General features: G+C 36.4%; 1 protein-coding gene across 2 annotated transcripts in view; it reads right to left on the bottom strand.

The window, feature by feature from the left end:
- Positions 1 to 874: 874 nt before the first annotated feature.
- LOC108703039 (receptor tyrosine-protein kinase erbB-4) overlaps positions 875 to 25,802 on the bottom strand; it is a 440,770-nt gene continuing 415,842 nt past the window's right edge. Inside the window, exons 24-28 of one of the 2 annotated variants that reach the window (XM_018238955.2) lie at positions 23,469 to 23,566; positions 19,888 to 20,058; positions 10,528 to 10,575; positions 4,299 to 4,596; positions 875 to 1,320 (exon numbers count right to left, since the gene is read on the bottom strand). In XM_018238955.2, coding sequence (XP_018094444.1) covers positions 875 to 1,320; positions 4,299 to 4,596; positions 10,528 to 10,575; positions 19,888 to 20,058; positions 23,469 to 23,566 — 1,061 coding nt within the window. The remainder of the gene's footprint in view (positions 1,321 to 4,298; positions 4,597 to 10,527; positions 10,576 to 19,887; positions 20,059 to 23,468; positions 23,567 to 25,802) is intronic. The other variant, XM_041578052.1, reaches the window with a different exon arrangement.

The following is a 25,802-nucleotide window of genomic DNA, read 5'->3' as shown; positions in this document are numbered from 1 at the left end:
GTTGTTTCATATTCCAATGGGAAACTGATTTGAGATGAGCCTAATGGCAACTCCTAGTTCTTCCAGCTATATTGTATTCTCAAAACATCATTAGGAATCCATTGGAGGGGTTTACCTCACTAACAAGTAAATGAGTCTACTAGCTTTTTCCAGTTGTATTTGATCTTATAGCAGAACTTGACACAATCACCTTTATACCATAAATTAGCTCTGAGTAAGTATGTTTCAGCTCATCAGTATTGATATGTACTTATATTTTAACAATGCTGGGAAGTAATACTATTAATTTTGCATTCCAAGAGGGATGTTAAATAAAAAAAAACAAGCAACACAAAAGCCAACTACCCACTTACATGTCTTACTAGTCAATCATAAATAGGGAATTCAAATGCTCTTTACTATTAGTAGCCACCGTTTTCACCACACAGCTCCAGGTGATAAGGTTTTAATTACATATGGCATATGTTCTGCTGCATATCTGTTTTGATTGAGCTAAACTTTCTTCGATAAATGAAAAAATACTGAGCTGAGCTGACAAACACATTATATAAACATGGATTTTTGTGCACCCACTACAAAAACTCTAAAGGTGAATCTATCATGAACTGCTACATTCTTTTAATCTTCCAGTGGGCTCTCTTCATTTTTCTAGTACTCCAGTCAATTTAGAGAGCGGATTACCTTTTTCACCTTATGTGTGCTACATAATAAATAACAGACAAAGCCTAGAACATCCTTTCACCTTCCAATGGGAGGGAATCTGGCATGGAGAGAAAGCACACCTGAGGAAGTAAGGTGGCTAATAGGGAGGGAGGACTCAACGAATCCAAGATATTGGGAGGGTTAGCTCCCTGTCCCCTTAATACTGTAAATCCTACACAACAGTGTTCCGGTGCCTATAGGGGGGAGGGGGCATAACAGTGCCTGGTTTCAGAGCAAATTCTGTCAGGTATTCTGGATTTTCTGATATTACTGGTCTGATGTGTCCATTTTGCTTATAAAAGTATTTTGTGCTGTATTCATGCAGGTAATCGGGATGATGGATGGCGCTCCTTGGTGGCAGACTGTGATTCCAGTATTCTGGATTATCAAATGCCTTCTTGGATTTCTCTGGCACAGTAAGTCCATTATTTTTCAGGTACTCTGCATTTTCCATGGGTTTCGTAAAAGAGTTCAAATACAAACGCTCTTTGACATATTCATCTTCTGACTTGGAGTGTGTGCTGGTCCCATTATTAAACTCTGGTTTCTCCACAGCTTGGACATCCCCATTTTTCCTTCGAGACACAAAGGGATTTTCTTCAACCGGGTTTAAATAATCTGAAAGGCAAAACAGAACAGTTGCTGAAAGATTTTGTCATTGATCAATGAGAAGTCTTAACCATGTTAATTTTATCAAATTCTGCCTTATAATGTAATGCTATTATGTATAGCTGACTTATCAACCATTTCAGCATTTAAGACATTTTGATAAATTATAGCTTAATAACAACAGTACAAAAATTACATCATTTGAAATCTTTTGAAATACTCTTGAAACTGCAGAAAATGAGTGGACTTGATTTAATTCTGTATATCTATATGATACAAAACCATTGCAGTATTTTATTCTTTAATGTTATAGAGTAATGGGATTCAGAAACCCATTATTATGGAGGGAACATCTCCCATAGACTCCATTTTATCCTAATAATCCAATTTTTTCTCCGTAATAATAAAACAGTACCTTGATCCAAACTAAGATATAATTAATCCTATAATTAAGCCTTATTGAAATCAGAACCAGCCTATTGGGTTTATTTAAAGGAATTGTTCAGTGTAAAAATAAAAACTGGGTAAATAGATAGGCTGTGCAAAATAAAAAATGTTTCTAATATAGTTAGTTAGCCAAAAATGTAATGTATAAAGGCTGGAGTGATTTGATGTATAACAAGTCAGTCAGAGCACTACTTTTCAGCTCTCTTGGTTTACACTGACTGGTTGCCCTGGTTACCAGGCAGTAACCAATCAGAGACTTGAGGGGGGGCCACATGGGTCATATCTGTTGCTCTTGAATCTGAGCTGAATGCTGAGGGTCAATTGCAAACTCACTGAACAGAAATGTACCATGTGGCCCCCCTTCAAGTCGCTGACTAGCTCAGAGTTATAGAGCTGAAAAGCAGGAAGTTGGATTCTGGCTGTTTTATTAGACATCTGTTCACTCCAGCCTTTATATATTACATTTTTGGCTAATTAACTATATTAGATACATTTTTTATTTTGTACAGCCTATCTATTTACACAGTTTTTATTTTCACACTGAACTATTCCTTTAATGATTTCATTATTTTCTAGTAAACTTAAGGTATGAAGATCCAAATTACAGAAAGATCTGTTATCCGGAAAGCTCCAGGTCCCAAGCATTATGGATAATAGGTCACATACCTGTATTAGCCTTATTTCTAATGTGTGTTTATGGATTTAAATGTTATGTAAGAAGGCCAAATATATGAATGATTCTTCTTGGGAAAATAAACTGGATCTTATTTTTATAGAACAGTAACAGTTGACAGAAGTACCAGCCTAAAATGTTGCATGTATATGCCACTGTTTGTAAACAAGTTTCACAAATTTAAGAAAATATTTAAATACAAAAGCACAAGGATAATTGAATAAATGTTACAAAATCTACACCAGTTCTAGTGACTCACAGTAAACATCAGCTGTTTGTTGCTTGGTTACTATAAGTTACTAAACCAGGTGCTTCATTTGTGACATTATTCAATTTTTGGTAATATAATAAATGCCACAAAATTTACACCAGGTCCTGTGGGTTACTTGATCAGTTGCACACTTTTTACATTACCCCAAGTGTGTCTGCGCAGACACAGGGGCACATTTACTATGGGTCGAATAGCGAGAGTTAATTAACCCTCGATATTCAACCATCGAAGTTAAATCCTTCGACTTCGAATATCGAAGTCGAAGGATTTACCGCAATTCGATCGAACATTAAATCCTTCGAATCAAACGATTCGAAGGATTTTCGTTCGATCAGAAATGACTTAGAAAGCCTATGTGGACCTTCCCCATAGGCTAACATAGGTGCTCGGTAGGTTTTAGGTGGCGAAGTAGGTGGTCAAAGTTTTTTTTAAAGAGACAGTACTTCGACTATCGAATGGTCGAATAGTCAAACGATTTTTAGTTCGAATCGTTCGATTCTAAGTCGTAGTCAAAGTTCGAAGTAGCCAATTCGATGGTCGAAGTAGCCAAAAAAATACTTTGAAATTCCAAGTAATTTTCTTTCTAATCCTTCACTCGAGCTAAGTAAATGTGCCCCACAGTGTTAAACCAAATCACATAACCTTTATGAAACCAATTAATGGACATATGATATGAACAACTCTGCGATAAATATGACTAAACAAGCTTCCTTATAGGAGTTATACTGACCATTGTTCATAAGTGACTGTGTTTATTAAAAGCCTTTGAATTCTGGGATGCACTGTCTGTGCATGCATTGTTAAACTATAAAACTACTTGGAGGCTGCCCAGTCCAGCACTGTTGTCTAGCAATGTCACCTATTCTAAAACCGTTTTATATTGGTACAACTGAACGTTGGGGTTGATTCAAATCCTGCCTTATTATCCTTTGGAACTTTTGAATTCAGTTCTGTGGCTTAAACATTTTATATCCCATTACTTATCACTACTAATTAGTAGCACATTGCTAATAGTGGGGAAGGGGCCCCTCCTTGTATCCTCCTGTTCATGTTTTTATGGAAAAGGGAAGTACTTTTTTAAGGATGTTTACAATCTATACAATTGTTGAATGGTATGCTTTCTTATTGACCCTATTACTACCAGGGTTATATAATTTGGTTTATTATTGATTAGGAAACCATAGTTCCATGGTAGTCAGGGTATTGTCCTCCTCTTTTTTAAGTATGTTTAAATAACAGACACAATATTCCTATTCATATGTATTTCTATTTTTTCCCCTAACTGCAATGGCAGCATCTGTCTGCATTACAGTATTCATTCCCATGAGTCAAGTGTGACAGTTATTTCTATCAAGAATAATATTATGTTCACAGGTTTAAAAAAGTTTCAAATACATATCCTACATTTAACATGGTCACCCTTTTAACTGGTAAGTAGACATATGGGCCTACTATTTTTAGGTTGTGCTCATAGTTTGCCCTCTGTTAATGATTCTAGGATGCATGATTACAGAGCTCAAAAATGTTTAAAAACATTGCCTGCAATAGACAATATCATATTTCAATACAGGATTATTGTCAGCAGTCACTGCTCACCAGTCTTCGGCTTTTCCTTCATGGGAGACATGTAGCCATCTTCCCCAATGACCCCTCTGGGGTTGCGTTCTGGCACAAATGCGGTGGGGTCAGTACTATATCTCTGCAGGCTGCTCTCCTCCGGTATTCTCTCTGATACCTGTTTGCGAAGTGTGCCATTGCAACAAACGTCATCAAATATTTCAGCTGTAGCCCCCTGTGCCGTTGAGACTTCTGTTATGGGGCAGGCAGTGGGTCTGAAGGGAAGATTCACTGCTTCTTGAGTGATGTAGCCTCCATCTCTATAAACAAATTGGTTCTGTGGAAGACAAAGGAAACAAGAACAGTTTTTATTGACACTTTCATAATAATGATGACTAAACCGTGTACTATAATCACTGTCAAAGCATATGCTGTAAAAGAAATATGAGGGCAATCAATGCTTCTTTTTACTGAACTGTTTTTAGGACTACACAGCTTGATGCATATACATAAACATTGCTTAATAAAATAACAGGAGCCTAAATATTGATTGTCACAGATAAAGTCCTACTTGCACAGCAGCCACCATAACACCACATAACGTGTTATTATTGTGACACCAATTCATGTTACTGTATGTTACAAATAACCAAAGGCAAATAAAAGCCCAAATCCCCACACCCCAGTAAAACACTCACAGTCATAACAAACTTGGGTAGAGAGGTGCAGCTTGATTTATTAATTCACATTACATTACACAACTTATGATAAATTAACTACCACACAGTTCAACATTATTATAACATTATTATAACAAAATTGCATAGTATGTTTACATGTGTAAAACACTAGCCGCTGCATATAACAGGTAACAATAGTTTACAATTACTTAACGGTAACCCTCTTAACTAACCCATTCTCTAACCTAAGGCTAAGCCTCCGCCACCTATTTCTTTGCTTACTATGCCTCCTTCCTTTAAGCATTGCCCCAGACCTATCTGACACCAAACTCACCTTAACACTACAGCCCCCTTTTTCGGCTACCCAGTAGGGCAGCCCCACCATGCCATAGCTGCGACTCACGGCCCCAACCATCCCTATAGGGCGGGAGGGAGGGAAACACTATTTTCTCCTGTGCAGTCATGAGGTAAGAAGGGTTCCCACACTTAGCCCCCTCTATTTAAGCCTTAAGCCCTTTTCCTTGCTGCTTCCCTACTACAAATCCCATAATACCTTGCCTATTAACTTCCACATTCTTTCCTATTCGTCTCTCTGTCATGCACCTTGTCCGTTCTACCTGTTCCAAGGTTCTCTCCAGGTCAGCCTAGCTGCTGATTGGTTTCTATCATACAGTGCTTCAATTAGGAATGACACTTGCACACCCATTAAGTAGATAATAAGGTTACCTTGGTGCCCAGTGATTAGAGGATATGGCAACCTCCAGATACAGATAATGAAGAAACACACCGTGCAACATTTTGGGGCTTTTGCAAGGGCTTGCCCTGCAAATACAAATCTCATGCGCCGGTGTGTTTCTTCATTATCATATCATATCATACAGTGCCTTGTGCTGAGTGCTGCCAGCTCCCCTGCACAGCCTGGAAAAGGAGGCAGCAGGAAGTGGAACAGATGGGCAGGACTAGTGGGGTTTTTGCAGAAATTTAAAGTAACCAGAAACACAACTTTTTAACATTCCTTCTGTATCAAAAATAGCAAAATGCACTGGTACATTATTGTTTTTTTTTACATAATAGGTCACCTTTAAGGTATGAAACCAAAAATAAATATTTAAATATTTGCCTTTAGTTTTTGCACAATGAACGTTATTGTGAAAAAACACCCATTTTGCGTAAGATAAGTCAACGAGAAAAATCATCCTTTGACTTCAATGCATTTTGCAAATTTGCTCATAATTTCACAAAATAGGACAGATATGCTCATCACTAATCAATACCACTTGCAGGACTCACACAACATTGAAACAGGCCATCCTAAAGTTCAGCTATGAACCAACAGTTAAAAAGACATTGAAAAGGACAGTTTTTAGCAAACCCCAAAAAATATTGTGCAGAAGCTAGTTTTATGAAAGAAATGAAGAAACTGTGGAAACCGTATTATTTCTTAATAGCGAAAGAAGGGTTAAAGACCGATGCAAACAGCTTTGTCCTGTAGAGTAGTAATTAGTGAAATTTGCCACAGCTTTTGATGACTTGCTGACCTACAGCCTGGGCCCAGCAGCAAAAAACAAATGACGGATTGATTCAATTACCATGCTGTCTTCTTATTCACTGATGGTTCTCTGAACCCTATATTAATGACATTTCTGACTGTTTCTTCTCAAGCTTTTCTCATAATAAACTAGCTGCTGTGTAATGTCATTTGAGATCCATCTATGAAAACACCTAAGTGTCAGGACACTATTGTAATTATGCAAAAATCTTCACTAATTAACTTTTCCTGTTCCTCGTCAGCTTCTGTTCAATCAGACTTGTCTAAATTCATGTCTCATACCTCAAGACTCATGTTAGAGAAGAATGATAACAAGTATGTAATTCAGAAGGCAATACTTTTATATTTACAGTACATTACCCTGGGGCACCAAAATAACATGCAACTTAGGGGACAGGAAGATAACGGAAAAGGGGATGCGCCTTCCCCCAATCAGACACTTTTAGACTCAGGGCTGCCTAACATTAGGCAGCAGTTAATTCATGGGAATAGCCACAAGTCTCTAAGCTCCAGAGTAGAGTGCAAAGGCCTGCTGCTATTCTTCAAGAGCAATGGAGCAAGAGTGTGTATAGTGCAAATCAATGGTAGATTGCAGCTTTTGCACACTGTGCTATGCAACAAAAATGACCCCTACTATGTTAATGACGGCTTGGAGTACATCCTAAGCCAATTATACCCCTAGAATAAAGTTATTACATGTTTGTACTGCAGGGCTACATTCAGAAGGGGCAGATGGTGGCTGGCACAGGGATATACCAAGTTGCCACAAGTTGCAGGACAGCTCTGTACCACCTTCCCATGGCAAACATTAAGGGGGTTATCTATCAAATTCCAATTTCTTCTGATAAATAAAAAAAAACATCTGACCAAACTAGAATCTATAATTTACCCTTATTTATCAATAAAATAAAGGCAACTCGAAAAAATCAGATCGGTAAAAACGTTGACTTTTTCAGATTGTCATGAGAAAAACCCAAATTTTCATCGTTTGATGCCAGAAAACCATGAAGAAGTTGGAACAGCTTCTGAACTGCCCCAAGTGCTCTGTGCATGGGCTCAGAGGGGCAGAATTTTGTACCACTTAGTGATTTTACTTAGTGTCCAGGGCACCAGTAAGTGAGTCCCTGTGTTCCTACCTTTATCTGTTTTCTCAAAAGTTATAATAAAAAAGCCAAAAAGTGCTAATATTAGTTAAACTCTAGTATTTTTGCTGTCTTGTTATCTGCCTTAAGCCATTAGGTCTTCCTCAAAACTGCGACCAAAAAAATTTGACGCAAAGTTGACGCGTGTCAAAATTATTTGGCCCCCCCATTGACTTTAATGCATTTGGACAAAATAGTCGCGCGTATAAAAATTGTCACTCTTGTAAAAATTGTCATGCATCAAACTAATGTTGACACCCATTGGCTTGTGTTTGCGAATTTTTCACTGTTTCGCAAATCTTTTTGCCATTTCACAGATTCTATCATATATTGCAGAAAACAAAGATATACTAATCTAGTTACAGTACATGTATGTGACCTGTTATCCAGAATGCTCTGGACCTGGGGTTTTCCAGATAAAAGATCTTTCCATAATTTGGATCTTAATACCTGTACCTTAAATCTACTAGAAAATCATGTAAACATTATAAAAACCCAATAAGATGATTTTTCTTTCAATGCGGATAAATGATATCTTAGTTTGGATCATGTACATTGTATTGTTTTGTTATTACAGAGAAAAAAGAAATCATTTTGAATTATTTGATCATAATAGAGACAGCTTTTTGTAAGTCAGAGCTTTCAGATAACGGGTTCCATACTTCTATTGTCTGTATAGTAATTAGACTTGTATTAGACTCTTTATTAAAGGAGAACTAAAACTTAACTAAAGAAGTAGGCCAGAAATGTTGTACATTATGTTTTGTGCTTCTGTACCAGCCCAAGGCAACTACAGCCCTTTAGCAGTAAAGATCTGTGTCTCTAAAGATGCCCAAGTAGCTCCCCATCTTCTTTTCTGCTGATTCACTGAACATGCTCTGTGCTGCTGTCACTTACTGAGCTTAGGGACCCACTCACAATCTCAGTACACATAGAATAGAAATGTCACAATATAAGGCTGATTACTAAATAATACAGATAATCACTACATGGCAGAACAAAAACCAGTGCAATTAGCATCATAATTTAATAATCAGCCTTGTAGCATCTGCTTATATTACAGACCAATCTTATTTTCTGCTGATAATTTGTGACAGCCCCTAAGCTTAGCTTCTCAACAGCTGCTCAAAGCCCACTAAGCATGTCGCAGACAGTTTCCAAGATGGTGACCCCCTGTGACAAGTTTGAAGTCCGAGAAGCTGAAACTTTAGGCTGGTGCAATAAGTTCAGTATATAAAATATGACATTTTCAGACACATTATTTTTTAGGGTTTACTTCTACTTTAATTCGCCCTACCTATAGTAAGCTTTGCCATGTTAATTCCTATAATTTCACTTCACATTTTTTACCTGTTTTAATAATATACACTACTGAATATGATTGGCAAATATGTACAGTATTTTTGCAAAAATATACATTTATGCAATTATGTTATTTAAAAGAATGGCCTGTGCTCATTCAAGATGGTAAAAATGACAGGTGCTAATTATTACAATTAGTTGCATTATTCATATTTATATGATATATATTATAATAACAATTATACTGCACTGTACTTTAAGTTAAGCCTTTGTGATAAGAAATCCTAATGATGTCCAAGTGACACATATATAATTCTCTTTAATTGGTGTGCTTTAAATCTATAGTTATCACTTCAAAGGTGGTTAACTATGTAGTTAATAGATAGTTAATTGCTGGCTGCTGACGGGGTACTTTTCTTTTCTCTATTTCATACAGTTTTTTTTCTGACTTTTGTCAGGCCCCTGTTGCAAATACCCAGAATTAGTTTTTAAAGAAGAGTTCCGTTCCCTTCTTCTCCTTATTATTCATAGTTAATGAACCAGCATTCCTACATTTCATTAATATTGAGATGATTAGTGTTTTTGTTGATTAGATTGTTTTGTTGAACTGAGACAAAAATAAGACATTGATTTATATATTTTACTGGTTAAAAGTCTATACATTTATATGTAATATAAGGCACAAGGTTTATCCATAGCAACTAAGATGTTCGCTTTTAAACAGGTGACCAGTACACAATACCAATGATGTTCAAATTTGTCCCGTATCGCTTTGGCGGAAAATTCGTGGTGAATTTCTCACTAACCTCCAGAAAAAATAGCACAGCGCGTATTTTGACGCCTGCGTCAATACGCATAAATTTTGATGCTCGCGTCAAGTTTGGTGCCAGCGTTAAAGTCAATGGGCATCTGAATAATGTTGACACGCAACGGTTTTGACTCGAGTGACTATTTGGACACGCATCCAACTTTTTTTGATGCCGGCAAAATTTCTCTGCAGTTTCGCAAATTTATTTGCTGCTTGTGGAACGCAGAAATTCGCAGCAAATTCGCTCCTGGTGAATTTATGTGCCCATCACTACAAGATACTGCTGTAGGTGACTAAACCTGTGGCAAACTTTCATTTTAAATGTTTTATTACATAAGCCCTAAGAAAGAGTATGACAAGGGAATAAATGAGTTTTGAGAACAGAAGACTAGATTCGTTCGGCGAAGAAAGAAAAAATGCTGTTTTAGGAAGGAATAAAAAGGAAATAGGTAGGACAGGTAGGAAGTAGATATGTATAAACTTTTGGATATGTAAACAAGTCCTGCTGGATGAGAATGGACACTAGAGTTTGGTACAGGGGCAGGAATTGAGAAGGGCGTTAGTTACATGCTGTTAACATGGATCAACAAAGGAGAGGACATAATAACAGCCAATAAATAGATAAAGGGAAATACAAGTTAAATAAACTTTACTTTGACTTGGCTAATATTATCTGTACATCTTTTTGTAGCCATCAAGACACAAAATAGACCCCAAAGAGAAGAGGAATCTCAAGGGAAAGTAGGAGAAGACAGTAGAGGAGCTGAAGGTGATGAGGAATACTTACTCCTGACATTGGGGTGTAGGCAGGAGGAGGGCTGTGTCCAATTTCACTCTGATAGGAAAGAAAAATGGAATGATGGAAATAAGAATGAAAAGAATTTATGAGCTGCATGAACTTAAGAAAACAGTACAGTGATGCAAACAAAATATTATAAGACATTGGTGTCTACTTATAAATTCCGACAACCCAATGAGATAACACATATGGAGTAGAGAATTTTACATCATTGGACATTATCACCAAGATGCCAAAACAACATTCAGAGCAATATTGTGTCTCTTTTTGTCTATACCATGAATTTCTTATAGCCATCAATGCGTAAATGCTCATATTTACAAGACATTATCATTATACATCTTCTTCACTTTAAACCAGGGATCTAATTATGAAAATGATAGCCTTTGTACACTTACATTTTTTTTAAGAATTTACATGAAAATGTGGCATTTCTGTCTTTTGCCTTGGCAATTGTATCTGTGATATTTTGTGTTCTTTTCAAAACAGTTCAGTTTCTATTACAGCTTTTCAATTGCTGAGCCTATGGCACACAAGAATTGGCTGAAAATATGGAGTTTGTGCAGCATATGCTCACCCATATACTCTAATAAAACAGTGCCCTCCATTGGCCATACACATTGAGTGCCTGGGGTGCAAGAAAAGGTAAGAATTTGACAAGATGTGAAATAAATAGATGCTGTCCTGTAAATAGATGAGCAGCCTTTATATTGAAAATACAAAATGAGTTTGAAAGAACAAATCAAAAAGCTTCTCCTAAAGGTAGCATTTTATTTAACCTTTTCTGAGAAACTATTTAGCAAAATAAAATGTTAATTGTTTGTTTCTTTACAAACCAGTGGAAAAATATGTACATCCCTACATGGAGGATAATAGTAATTCAATGTAAAATAAATGCAGTAAAACAGCTTCTTTTAAGTGGGTTAATAAAAACTTGACTTTTCCCATCTGCTCTCAATATATCTGAGGAGAAAGAAACTAAAGACAGTCATGGAATACATATAATAAGTGAACAGAGGTGAAGATACCCCTTGTTCATGAGCTACCTGCTAAACTAATGCTTATCATTGGTGGTATAAAAAAATTGTCCACCATTCCTTGCTCTCTGAAATTTTCATTCAGTGCACATATTTATTGCTCATGCACTTGTTTAAATAATTCAGACGCATTTGACAGCTTAAGCAAAATGAAACCATGGTTAGTTCCAGTCATGTCTTGATTGCCTTTGCTGACAGAGTTTGAAGCCAGTTACCTATTGGACCTATATCAACTCATTCTACAGCAAACATGACAGTAATAGACATTTCCCTAGGCTTGACATTAAAAAGCTAGGGATACTGTGCACGCTCCATTCAAATCGAATTTATTGCTCTTGCATCACTGTTTTGCATTCCTTTAATGCTTTCATGTCAAAATCTATGTTTTACTTTTCAGCACAGTATGTGAATGGTTGATAATTCCGTATGGGCGATGGGAAGGACATGTCATGGGTTTAAATAGAAGTATTATGATACATTAGAAAATATTATGAAAGCATTTGGAAATAGCAGAGACAACCCTAATAGACTGCACTATCCTTTAACCATTTATAGGTAGTTAAACTATGTTATAGATAGCTTAAAGTTTCATTAAAATTATTGAAAAATTTTATGGGCACGCTAAGCATCCACACAGGTCATAGCTAAAAGTGCATAAAACATAACTAAAAAGTGCTTTTCAAGCACAAAACATGTATGGCCAAAGACATGTTGTCTTAAATACATATTTACATTTTTAATTACATTTTTGGTGACCTGATCCTGATAGTTTGAGTGCAGATTACATTTCCACAATATTTAAATCCATCTCATTAAAAATAGCTTCTTGGATGTTCCAAAGACAATATCTATATTCCCTTTTTGCAGAGCTATACACTCACTGAATTTTCTATAACTATACTTTAGTGATGGGCAAATTTCTCCCGTTTCGCTTTGTCAAAAAATTGGCGAATTTCCTGTGCAATTCGCGAAACAGCAAAAATGTTTCGAAACTCAAAAATTAATCAATTTTGACGCTCCTTTGACGTGGGCGTTAAAGTCAATGGACATCCGAATAGTGTTGACGTGCAGCGGTTTTGACGCAAGTGACTTTTCCGACGCACGTCCAAAATTTGCCGCAAATTTATTCGCCCATCACTACTATACTGCTTTGTGGCATAAGTTCTCAAATTGTAAGGCAGCATTACTTGGGTGAATTGATGGCATATCTAGTGATGCTCAAGAGAACTCCTTGTACCTTGTATAACAAATATAAGCATCAGGTGTAAGATACACTGATATACAGCACTACATTACTAGAGTTGACCTACATGCATTGATCTGGTGTGGGTTTTAGAAAGGCTTTTCTGTCTTGCCTGTGAGCTTTACTCCACTTGCAGAAACCAATCATCTTTGGCCACTACTATTTATTTTCAATCCAAACTGGAACTTTGATACTTTCTGAGTTTTCAGTGTTTATATGTTATAATGTTTGAACAGGGGATTTTCGCTTTGAATTCTGTAATAAACTTCATATCCTCTCCTCTCTAACTTTTTAAGTTATATCTATGGATATATCAAAATCTAATTTTGCTGTAATAAAAAAAAATATTTAAAAAGTGCCTACAAAGTTATTTTCTCTCTAAAATATGTTGATTTCCAGCAAAGTATTTTATTCACTCTCTGCACAAATATACTGGTAAATCTCAGCAAGTACAATAAGAAAAATCTGGGTTCTGGCTAAACAACACAAGTTTATTGCCTGAGGTTATTGCAAGATTTCTGCAGAGTTGTGTTTTTCCCATTGACCTTTAAGTTTTGTTTTTTAATTTGATATTTATTTTTCAGCTCTATTGCTTCTTTCAGTTGTGTGTGCAGGGTCGAGTTGTCAAATGACAGTAGCACAACACAAAAAGTAACGTATGCATGAGCAAGGAAGAACCAGAAGCGTTTTTAAATAAATAACCCAATATATTGTGTTTTCAAATAGTAATCCACTGACATCTTTGCATAGAAAATTACTTTGAGACTAGCTAAATGGCTTATCTAAACCTTATAATTTAAAGCAATTGCATCACAAAAAGTAAAAATTTGGGAACATTTGATTTTATCTCAAGATATTGTAAGGGTTATGTAATAGGTTTTCTGAGGTCTAGTAACAAATTGCATTGAATCAGATACATACAGTAAATGCAACCTTTTTATTGGCTGCTTTGGGTTACTAGAATCTTTCATTACAATACTCAATAGTAAGTAATGCTAGGGCCAGACGGGGCTGAAATCAGCCTGCTAAAATTTGTAGGCCGATTTCAGCTCCTTACTGCTAGCATAATCGTCTTCTGTGTTTGTGGAAGCCTTGTGTAGGCTCTGGCAAAAACAAATTAGACAGATTTCATTAAAGAAACTCAAGATTTTTCAAATAGGATTCTGCTAATGGTCAGGGGCTGCAATCACCCTGCAGATTTCAGCTAGCTGATTTTGGCCCCTGTCTGGCCCTAGCCTAAATCAGTCAATTCAAGTTACACCATTCACCCTTGAATTTGCACAGAGCAGAAATGACGTAAATATTGTGCAAACCAATCCAGAAGTAGTTTGGTTTTTCTAAAAACTTTCCTTGAAGGGTCACATGGCTCTTATGGGCCAGACTTGAAAAGAAAAGTTGAAGCTAGTGACAACATATCACCAGTGCCTATTTACTACTCAATCTGACAAGCTTTTTTCCTATAGATTCAATGTTAAGAAGTATATAATTTACTAAATCTAGTAGTGATACATCTAAAGCAACCGCAGAATTCATCCAGACAGCTCCTAAAGGAATACTGTATGACAGAAAGTGACGTGAATGATGCGTAGTCTCTGTAAAGCTGATGTTGTGATAGCTCAAAGCTATGCTGTGTCATATGTCAGTCATATACTGTAATATTATATATTATAATAAAACAATAAGAACTATGTGTAATACATTAATAGGTGTGCTAGCTCTTACAAATATAAATCAATTTCAATATACTGATAACGAATGCTCCCTTAGAAAATGACTCGTGTCCAATTATTAAACATTTCCAAAAATAAAAAATGTATTTTTAATAGAGTGTAGGTCTTTCATCACTTTCATTACTATGGCATCCTCCAATCTTCAGTAAACCTAGAAAGTCATCTCTAGGGTTTTATCTTCATGTACCAAACTACAAACAGATATAAACAATTCATTTTTATATATAGCTTTTGTGTATGCTTAGTGAGAACTTTGGCACTGTGCAATTTTGTGATATAAAATAGTTTATTGACACATAAATATCTTAATACTGATCAACGTCTGGCACATTGCCATCACAGTTTTACTTTATTGAAGGCCGATCATTGAGTCAGCTTTCCCCTCTCAACATGAGAATGTTATCACTGAAGGAAATACTGAATTGAACACTTGAATCACATATTTTACAGTAGCCATATTTCTTTTGAAATATTTGAAAAATGTTAATTTTTCTGTGTCACAAAAGCACTCACTGCAGCCTAGTTTCTCATCCAGAGCTACATGTCCTTGGGAATACAAAATAGACAAGAAGCGGTACTTCAGTAATAGTTTGTGTACTTATATAAAAATGTATAGATAACATTTTAACAGCAATTTGAGGTAATTTGCATTTTGAAGGAATCTCAAAGGACAAGAAAAGGTTGCAATAATCCTAATCAAACATCAAATGTTAAATCCCATTTGTCATTAGCAATCAAAAAGTTAGACAAAACCTCCATATATAATAAAAGGCACTAAGGGGGATATTTATCAAAGTCAAAATTTATCTCAATATTTTTTTTAAAAAAAACGCCAACCAAATCCGCATGGTTTTTTTGGGCTTATGTATTAATACACTTTCCTGGAAAATTTGTTTTGCGGGAAAAAATCTGAAAAAACTTGAAAAATCCTGTTTTCACGATTTTTTCCGATTTTTTATCAGATTTTCTAAATTTTCACCGGAAAACTCAGAATTTTGCCAAAAACGTCGGGGTATTGCCAAAAACCCAGCACACATCAAAAAATCATTGGGACTTCTCCTATTGACTTATATGCAACCTCGACAGGTCTGAGATGCAAGATTTTCTGATTCTGACTTTTCTATCCTCGGGTTTAATACATTTTTTAAAAGTCTGATTTTATATAAAAAAAATCACGAATTTTTTCGTGATTTTTGCATTCGGAGTTTAGTAGATAAACCCCTAGGTTTGCCCAGGAGCAGTAACCCATAGCAACCAATAAGATGCATGGTTGTAGACAGACATCATGGGTGGCCACTTGCTGATTTACCAATATAATGCATTGACTTTCAAGAGTGCATTTTGGTTCTGAGAGAGAGAGAGAGAGAGAGAGAGAGAGAGAGAGAGAGAGAGAGAGAGAGAGAGAGTGAGAGAGAGCAATTTTGAGTGACCAATATGACCCTAGATTATAAAAAATTATGTTGCTTCTAATTGTTGGAAAATCTGAATATCAGTGAGGCACACATGGTTATATATATATTTAAAGCTGAAACTGGAGCTTGGACAGTGAAATTTTGCTGCTATCAACTTATATAGGATTTTAGGACCATATTACACAAAATATAGGATTTTAGGAACATATTAATCGAAAGATAGGATTTTAGGAACATATTAATCAACATAATCAAAATGTGCCTCTAAAAAATACATACAAGTGAATAGACATTGCAGAATTTTGCCTCTGGTGACCCAAAGTGAGTTACATCTACTGATGAATGCGTCCCACTGTTGGCAAGCTTTGTTCCCTTCCCAATGTTTTTCATTCCTTTTACAGTGAATTGGTGATACTGGAGTATCACACTGAAGTGCTGATGGACAGTTGTATTTTACCAACCCAAATGAACCCTGTAGCCATGTAACGTCAGTAAAATTTGATCATACAGACTGTTTAATCTTTAAAAAGATTTATTATTGAGACTATGATGGCAGACACTGCTAAGTCATGCTCTTTCTGGCTGATATGTTGTACTGGTAGCTCACTGGGAGTGTTAACTAGGGAAAGAGAGATGACAAAGAACTTATGGGTAACCATGTACTAGACCTGTTTAATTCCCTTCTTGTGCATGTAACTATTAAAAAACACAACATGCAAACAGTACTACAAGAAAAATGATGTTATTAAAACTTTATCTTTTACCCAAGTCATTTATTCATCCACTTTATGTGTGATTTGTATTTAACTGATACTCTTAGTCTGTGAACAATACAGGGAGGGCCAAGTTATTCCCTTGCTTTGCTTTCAGTATTGCAGCTGCACAATTTTGAGTCTTGCGATTGTAAGTATCACAATTTGACCTTTCAAGCATATCGGTGTCACAAATACATAAACAATGAGAATAACAGTCTAAAAGAAAAGAGCTAGAAGAAGAGAAAGAAACAGCGGATGAGGAGCTGGAAGTTGTGTCACATTGGTTTCTATGTCCTCTGTACAAAGCCGCAATCAAGGCACATTCTGTGCTTCTCAAAAAGCATAAGTGAAGGGAAAGAAGGGGTTTGCTTTAGTTCATGTGATGAATACAAAACACAGAGAACCAGAGATTCTCTGATTTTACAGAGCTGAATAGATAGCTGATGATAATTTTCATCCCTTTCCTGCTCTCCTAAAAAGGGTTATGGAGCTGCCATCTGTAATTGGGCTCCTTGTCTGGGCTTTTTTTGTAAGTTTTCAATGGAGCTAATGGGAATTGGGAAAGGTGGTTCCTGCTTTGTACTGGAGGCCTCACAGGCCTCCAAATATAACCTGTTGTCAAAACAAGAATACATAGAGAGGCAAGCCAGTTTGTTACAAGCAGTGCTTCTGCATAATAACTCATTTAAAACACATTTTCAAATATATTTCATTGGTTTTATATACATATGAAAGCTTCTGTGTTTGCCAGAAGTGACCTATTTTAGCATTATTGCAGTGTACTTTGTGTAACATGTAAAATATTTTAGTTATTCTGGTGTGAGGGTTTTACTTGGCTTAAAGGCAGCTGCCAATATGAATTAACACACAGTACATTTTCAATATTGTGACAATAAAACACCTACAGTACATTTTCAATATTGTGACAATAAAACAGCAATCTTTGAATGTACCCTAGAATTTAGAAATGGTATTTCCATTAGTGTGCACTGAATACAAAGGGTTTTACTTTAACATGCTGCCAGCCAGGACTGCCATCAGGGGCCCCATACTATGTTAGCAAAGACTTCCCCACAAGAGGCCCCTAATTTTTTAACCCATTGGTCATCTGGGCCCCTAGGCAAAAGGAGCCTGCCATTCAATAGAAAGATGAAAAAAATGACCCTCAGACACATGGATATGGTCCTGATCGCTTCAGTCATTCCCTTTATACCAAAATGTCTGCCCACAAGCTGCCCAATTATTATCAAACACCATCCCATTGGCAACATGTGAATCATGCTTTAAAATCTTTCAGAGGCCCCCTCTGTGACAGGGCCCCTGACTGCAATATCCTCTGTACCCCCTAATTGTGGTCCTTCTGCCAACTGATAATTCAACATGAATTAAAAATTTTGAAACAGAAAGGGACTTAGAATGGAACAGAACAAAACTGGGTTGATTTTGTCTCTCCCAGTCCAACTTCTGCCAACTCTTTCTCAAATTTCAGTAAAAAATTCAGCCTTAGGCATAGAGGCGGGGCAGGCAATTCATTTCACTCTCCATTCAGAACTTCCTAGATATAACTGCACTCCCCCACATTCCCCCTGTTCTCTTCACTATTTAATTGCTTAAACAGGGCATGGGGATTGACATCAGGTCCCCCATTCTGGTGCACAAACAAGATTTTGAGATGATGCAAGGCATGTCTCAATAACAGTGTCCACAAAATGGCCCCTGCCTGCTTGCTATAATTATTAATTACCAAATGGAAGGAAGCAAGATTCAAAACATTTTTACAGTGTAATTAAAGTTCATTTTGCTTGACTAACATGATAAAATAGGATTTGGAAAAAAAAAATTGGGCGATGGGTCCCCTTTAACACGGTAAGTAAAGCATAAAGAGATACCTAAAGCAAGACATCACTGCAAATAAGTATTCTACACTATAGACCAACTGTATGCAAGCAAAACTTGGATTTTCCAGATTTTATAGTTACTTCCTTGCTTCCAGTACTGCCCCTTTTACAGGCATGTGTAGGAGAGGCATTTCACGTATTATGAATACAACCTGTCCATCATGTATTGGCTGGCTCTTGTATGGTGTATGTTCTCCACCAAATCAAGATCACCATTATGCAAAATAGTTTGCTTCTGTTTGCAGTTTATATTATGGGTTTAATTAAAGAAACCTTTAGGAAGACATTAATCTGGATATTAAATAATATGCAATTAATTATAGCTCATGTAAAAAACAATAATAAACCATTTTTTATAATAAAATGGAAATATATCTACAATATATGGGCAAATTGAAAAACATACATCCCTGATTAAATCTATCAGGCTTCTTTTTCAGTGTTACCCTTCTCCTGACTACAATTGAAACAGTGCTATTAAATAAATAATTAGTTTCCCCCATTTGTATGTCAGTGTTATTCCCTAATTGTTCCATATAACTGCAGGATATAAAAGAGCATCATTTCAAGGGCATTGTAGTATAATCAGGGATTCTGCCTGCTAAAAGAAGTCCTGGTGAGTTGGGAATTCTGTACAGGGAATTGTAAAAAAAAAAAAAAACAGTAAAAAAGCTGTGTAGGGATAAATGAATCAATTTGCAAGCTGATGTGTTTCTATCCTTTTTGCTATGAAAAGGTCTCAGGAAAACTACTGATGCCTCTGCATATTTTTATCAGTATTCAAACAGCATATTTTTGTTACCCGTGTTCTCCTATAAGAGATGATTTTTACCTATTTCATAGTTCCGAAATGTTACTGTTTAATGAAGCTCATGTAGTAATGTGCACAGATTACAGTGAAACAGGTTCTAGGGACCTGGACAATGTTCCAGCTAACAAACGAATCAGGCTGCCACTGAGCTGTTAGCCATTTAATGAAGAGACAGCAATAACAGCTGCACAGAATACAAAATCTTGCACTGTACCAAAGGAACTGGTCAGTAAAGCATAAAAATGATACCGTCTCTTTTAATTTCAATGCGACTGCACTTCATGTCCATGCATGACAGAAACATTCATCTAAATGTACACAGGGAAAATAAATCCATAAAAAGAATCTATTTAATGAATGACATATTCCAGAAGCATATGTTCAGCACTGTCATTCATTATCTCATTTATAATTTGATTTCTCTTTAAATTTCCTGCCAATTTCACACTAATAAGCACTTACTCTATTGGAGTCAATTCTCGTCCGGGATGTGTAGATGGGAGGTGGGATGTTGAAGGCCTGTGGCACTAGATATTCCTCTGCATCCATCATGTCTCCAAGGTCTTCTTCACCCAAAAGGTTCTGGAAGAACTTGCTGTCATTGGGGCTGGGGAGTTTCATACGATCATCTCCCTATTTGAGTCAGAGAATAAATTTATTTGTTTAATTATTTCTAAAAAGGAGCACAATTCTCAAAATAAAAAATTTGGAAAAGGTTTCGTCTATGTGCGTCTCTTCTTACGCATGTGACTGTATTTATTTTCATCCTGTCAAAGGTTAAAAAACAACCATGTAATGCAACACCATGGGGCACATTTACTAAGCTCGAGTAAAGTATTAGAATGAAAAATACTTAGAATTTCGACGTTTTTTTTTGGCTAATTCAACCATTGAATTAGCTACTTCGACCTTCGACTACGACTTCGACTTTGAATCAAACGATTCGAACTAAAAATCGTTAGACTATTCAACCATTCGATAGTCTAAGTACTGTCTCTTTAAAAAAAACTTCAACTACCTACTTCGCCACCTTAAACCTACCGAGCACCAATGTTAGCCTATGGGGACCTTCCTCATAGGCTTTCTAAGCTTTTTTTTCGAAGGAAAATTGCTCGATCAATGGGTAATGATTTTTCCTTCGATCGAAGCATTTGCGGTAAATCCTTCGACTTCGATATTCAAAGTCGAAGGATTTTACTTCGAGGGTCGAATATCGATATTCGACCAATAGTAAATGTGCCCCCATATGTTGGTTGACCACTGGTATGGATTATTTATTATGGATGAATATTATGCATGCAATGCCTGTGCACCTGATGATTTCTGCAAGGTACTTGCTACATTAGTCGATATCTACCCTGGAATAATTGGCTTTCAATAGTGACGAGCGAATCTGTCCCATTTCATTTCACCGAAAAATTCACAAACCTGTGAAAAAAATTGTGAAATATTTTGCGAAACGCATATGCATTGAAGTCAATTGGTTGTTTTTTCTTATGGTGACTTTTTTTTCGACCCCCCCTCCTCCACTGACAAAGCACTGGACCCAAAATCAGGTTAGCTCTGATTGTATTACCGAATCTTAAAGAAACTGTTAACTTTTGCTAACAAGTCCCTATTTTTAAAATGCTTCTTTTGCCTATAGGGGCTTGCTGAAGACTTGTGCACTAAAGGTGGACATCCCCTTTAAATTGTGTTTTTATATTCCCCAAATGCTCTTTCAAAAAGGATCCAGTTGTTGCATTGTTGAGATACATAGTCAGTGCATACCATACCACTATGCTATTATAGTGGTTTACGTTACATTCCTCTTTAATATAAGAATTTTGTTAGTTCAATCTAAACAATGAATAGAAGTGCAAAAATATAAATTTTTTTAATACACTCTTTTTTTCTGTTTGTAGTATGTTCTAAAGGGAACATATATATATATATATATTTGTGGAAAGGCCACCTAGGCCCGGACCTAGGGTGGCAGGATTTTAGGGGGGCGGCATGCTTCCCAACCACACTGGTTCAAAAACACTGGGGATGCCCTGGAGATACAATAATTTTTTAAATTCCCAATGTGCCAATCCCCATTGCTCCGATCCAGATGATGAAAATTTGCATGAATAAAAGGTAGGGGACAGGGGTGACGAACGGCAGTGAGCCTAGGGGCGCCCACTACGTAAATTCGGCCCTGATTGGAAATACTTTCCAAGGTACAACAAAAGCACTGTATTTTCTTAAAAGGAATAAAAATGCCCAGAAATAAGATGTCCATATCTAATTAAAATAAAATTCTTTCATGTCATAATTCATTCCTAAATTCATTTTTCTTTGTCGTTTTAAGCTTTTGGTTTCATTAAATTTATTAGAGCACAGTTTTATGTACAACATGGAAGTGGCAGTTATGGAATTACATTTTTATTGCTTATAGTCAAATATTGCTTTGACTCTGATAGAAGCATGAACAGCTTACAGTTGATATTTATCAGGCAATTATGTTATAAGATTTATAATGATTTAAATTGTATTCAAAAAGTAAGGAAAGTGCAATCACACAGTGTTGTAAGACTACATAACTTCTTTCTTCAAAAAATACAAACAAATTAAATGGCCTACAAAGGTTTAAAAAACAGTGTACAATTAGTTGTTGCAGTTCTAACATGTGGAATTATTGGCATTGCAATTAAATGACTTAATGCTTTCTCAGACCTGTTGTAACCCTTTTCAAAAAGAAGCTCTGCTCAATTTTTTACTTGCCTTTGTTTCAAATAATTTAGGAACAAATATGCATTTTTAAATTTAAAAAATCTCATTCACATATATAAATGTATTAGGTGAGAGGTTTTATAACTAGTAGGTTAGAATGCTACTCTTCATCTCTGATTTCAGACATCTCATTGTGATTTTCATGGCTATAACATTTAATTAGCTTCCCTTAGATTATTATATTCAGGCCAGTAATGAACTGAACCAGAGGTACTTCTATAACCAGGAACACCAGAAATAAAAATTACATGTAGGGGGGTATAAATTCTAGGGGTTTTTTTTTACTGTAAAAATTACATTTTTAGTGGAAAAAAAACCTCACATTTTTCGAGATTTATTGCTTAGGATTGGCAATTCTATAGCATACTAAAAGTTAATTAAAATGTGAACCACCCCTTTAATAATAGTAAGTGCAGTGATGTTTGCTTCATTGACTCAGTTGTTGGTTTAAATTAATGTATGGTTCTCCAGTGGATTACCTAATTACAACTAAAAGCCAATAGTGTGTACTAGAGGAAATTTTGGTCTTGGCCTATTTGTGAGCAATGGTAAATGTTATCAGGAGCCAATTAACCTGCCCATAATAGTTATCTATTTAGTTGGATGTATTCATTTTAGGATCTTGAGGGAAAAAAATTGTGCTGTCAAAGTTATCAATAGCCTTTTGAACAGTGCTCATATCTGAAAAAAATGCTCCAAAATATGTTAGCCTTGTGAATACATAATTGTCCTCAACCTTTTTCACCCATGAGGAACATTCAGATGTAAAAAGAGTTGGGGTGCAACACAAGCACAAAAAAATGTTAATGCTTGGTGCCAAATAAGGGTTGTGATTGGCTATTGGTAGCCCCTATGTGTACTGACAGCCTACAGGAGACTCTGTTTGGCAAGTACATCTTGTTTGTATGCAACCAAAACTTGCTTCCAAGCCTGGAATTCAAAAATAAGAACCTGTTTTGCGGCCACTGAAAGCAACACCCAAGGGGTTGGAGAGCAACATGTTGCTCATGAGTTACTGGTTGGGGATCACTAATTGTATGGATAATGTGTAATAAAAGGCACTTAGATTGCCCAGAAGCAGTAACCCATGGTTAAACAATAAGATGTTTGCTTTTAAACAGGTGACCAGTAAATGCTACCTGCTGATTGGTTGCTATGGATTACTTCCCCATGGCAAACCTAGTACCTTTTAATTACATAACCCCAACAGTTTCCTGTTTACACCTGAAGTACATGTTGCACTGGGTGATACTGAAGTATCCATGACAAAGATAATATGGACTCACCTGTATGACAAGGTATCTCTGAGGGTCTCTTGCCATCCTGGAAAATTCAGCAGCTAGTTCTTTAAACTTAGGGCGACTATCTGCGTCAATCATCCAGCCTAAAGAAGTGAGGGACAAGCATATTACTTTGCTGTTCACTTTTCCATTCGTGAGTTACCGCCACGAGTTGGCAGGTGTGAAAATAGAAAATTCTTAAGGTTCAGATTTATACGTAGATATCACATCAGCATTGCTGAACTGAGGAATAATGTTTTGGTCTTTATAAAATAAATGCCTTAAAGGGGAATTTATTTTTTCAAGTTTATGTCCAAGGGGTAAGGGTAAGGTTAGTCTCCTGCTGCTGCCAAATTTCATGTCCTATGGTCCATCACCAGCTCAACTGGCAGTCGTATACTGGGAATTCTACTTCTGAATTGTATGGAGAGCAAAATGTTGCATATCCCAGTTACAAAACTTTGGAATCTGAATCTAAAATCGCAATTACGTTACGATACATTCAACTGTTAGAACATATCTGTAAAAATACTGCCATGGAACACAAAAACCAATGTCCTATTCCAAGGCCATATTAAAATCAATTGCATTGACCTCTGGTCTAATTACTTGGTGATCAGGTACATTCTACGGCTTCCTGTTTCTGATGACGTGAAACAAGCAATTCAATTTATAACTTGCCCTAGGGGGTAAAAGGCACAAGTCAGCAATTGGTCACAGCCCCATGGCTGTTTCTGTTTGAAAGTCCAGCATTGAAATGCAACAACATTCCTTTATGTGCCAAGCACATAAACAATGCCACAACCTTCTTTTTAATGCCCATAAGCTGCTAGAGCATATTAGAGTAGTGATAGTGATATTATTATAAGGATGCATAATATTAGGCTTTCGTTAGGCTGCATTGCCAACTTGGCAGTATTGCCAAGTTTGACAACTGCTACTGCTCAGCAGACAATTGAGAGGTTAAGATCCGAGTCTTCTAAAAACAAACACCCTATACGTAGATTGTGTCAAGGAAGTTTCAAGTGTCAAAGAATTGTTCAGTATAAAAATAAAAACTGTGCAAAATAAAAAAAATGTTTTCAATATAGTTGGTTAACCAAAAACATAATGTATAAAGGCTGGAGTGACTGGATATCTAACATAATAGCCAGAACACTACTTCCTGCTTTTCAGCTCTCTTGGTTTCTTCTGATTTGTTACCAGGCAGTAACCAATCAGTGACTTGAGGGGGGGGGGCACATGGATCATACCTGTTGCTTTTGAAGCTGAGCTGCATGCTAAGGATCAATTGCAAACTCACTGAACAGATATGTGCCATGTTGCCCCCCTTAAAGTCGCTGATTAACTAAACGTTAGAGAGCTGAAAAGCAGGAAGTTCTGTTATATTAGACATCCATTCACTCCAGCCTTTATAGATTACATTTTTGGCTAACTAACTATGTTAGCAACATATTCCATTTTGCACAGCCTATCCATTTACCCAGTTTTTATATCTACACTGAACTGTTCCTTAAAATGGTATCCAAACAAACTATTATGCAACTAATAGCACACAAAAAATTTTCATAAAAAAAGTAATGGATTAAATGTGTGTTCAGAAGGATTCCAGCCATTAAGCAGTGTGCATTAAGTATCTATTTAAACTTGTGTCAGGGCATTTCTCTATGCACTTGAGTTGCACACCCATCAAATGCACAGCAGCATGTAATTACTGAAGGGTTATTAATATGTTCTGATCAGTGTGTCTGTATTATGACTGAATGCAGCTTACACAATAGCACAAAGCACATTTGCACAAAACTGTTCTGCTTGCGTATATTGATATTCCCATTAATTTTACAGCCCACTTTCATATAGAATTTTGTAAGCGGCTTCACTAAAAGGGGCAGGTTTTGGCAGGCAGAGAAGGGATTCTTGTTCAGATGCCCACTTTCCAATATGGCTTGAAACACAAGGGCATAAACTACCCCCTACAGAAGCCTTACATCATTTTGCAATTACTTCTTCACTACAGCAGTGCAGAATTTATTTATTTGGACCTAAGTGAAAAACATCCTTCTTTCCAGCACAAAGCATCACAGAAAACCACATACAGTATACCATCTGCATGCCTCCCCTCCCTTGTCCCCCCCTTCTCTCTCTCTCTCTCTCTCTCAAGCCCTCTGTTTGCTGGTGCATGCCCCTTCCCTTCTGTACACATGCTGAAAAGATAAAGTAAAAAGGATTTTAAAGCATTGCAGTGGAGCTCATGGAAATATAACTGCCTCATATACTGTACTGCTGCGCCTTGTGGAGAAAAAGCATGCTTCTTTCACTTCTAAACTAGAAGCAAAAGCT

The sequence above is a fragment of the Xenopus laevis genome, chromosome 9_10S (genome assembly GCF_017654675.1).
Source record: "Xenopus laevis strain J_2021 chromosome 9_10S, Xenopus_laevis_v10.1, whole genome shotgun sequence".
Lineage (NCBI taxonomy): Eukaryota > Metazoa > Chordata > Amphibia > Anura > Pipidae > Xenopus > Xenopus laevis.
The sequence above is the reverse complement of the archived record's forward strand: the minus strand, read 5'-3'. Positions and strand labels throughout refer to the sequence as shown.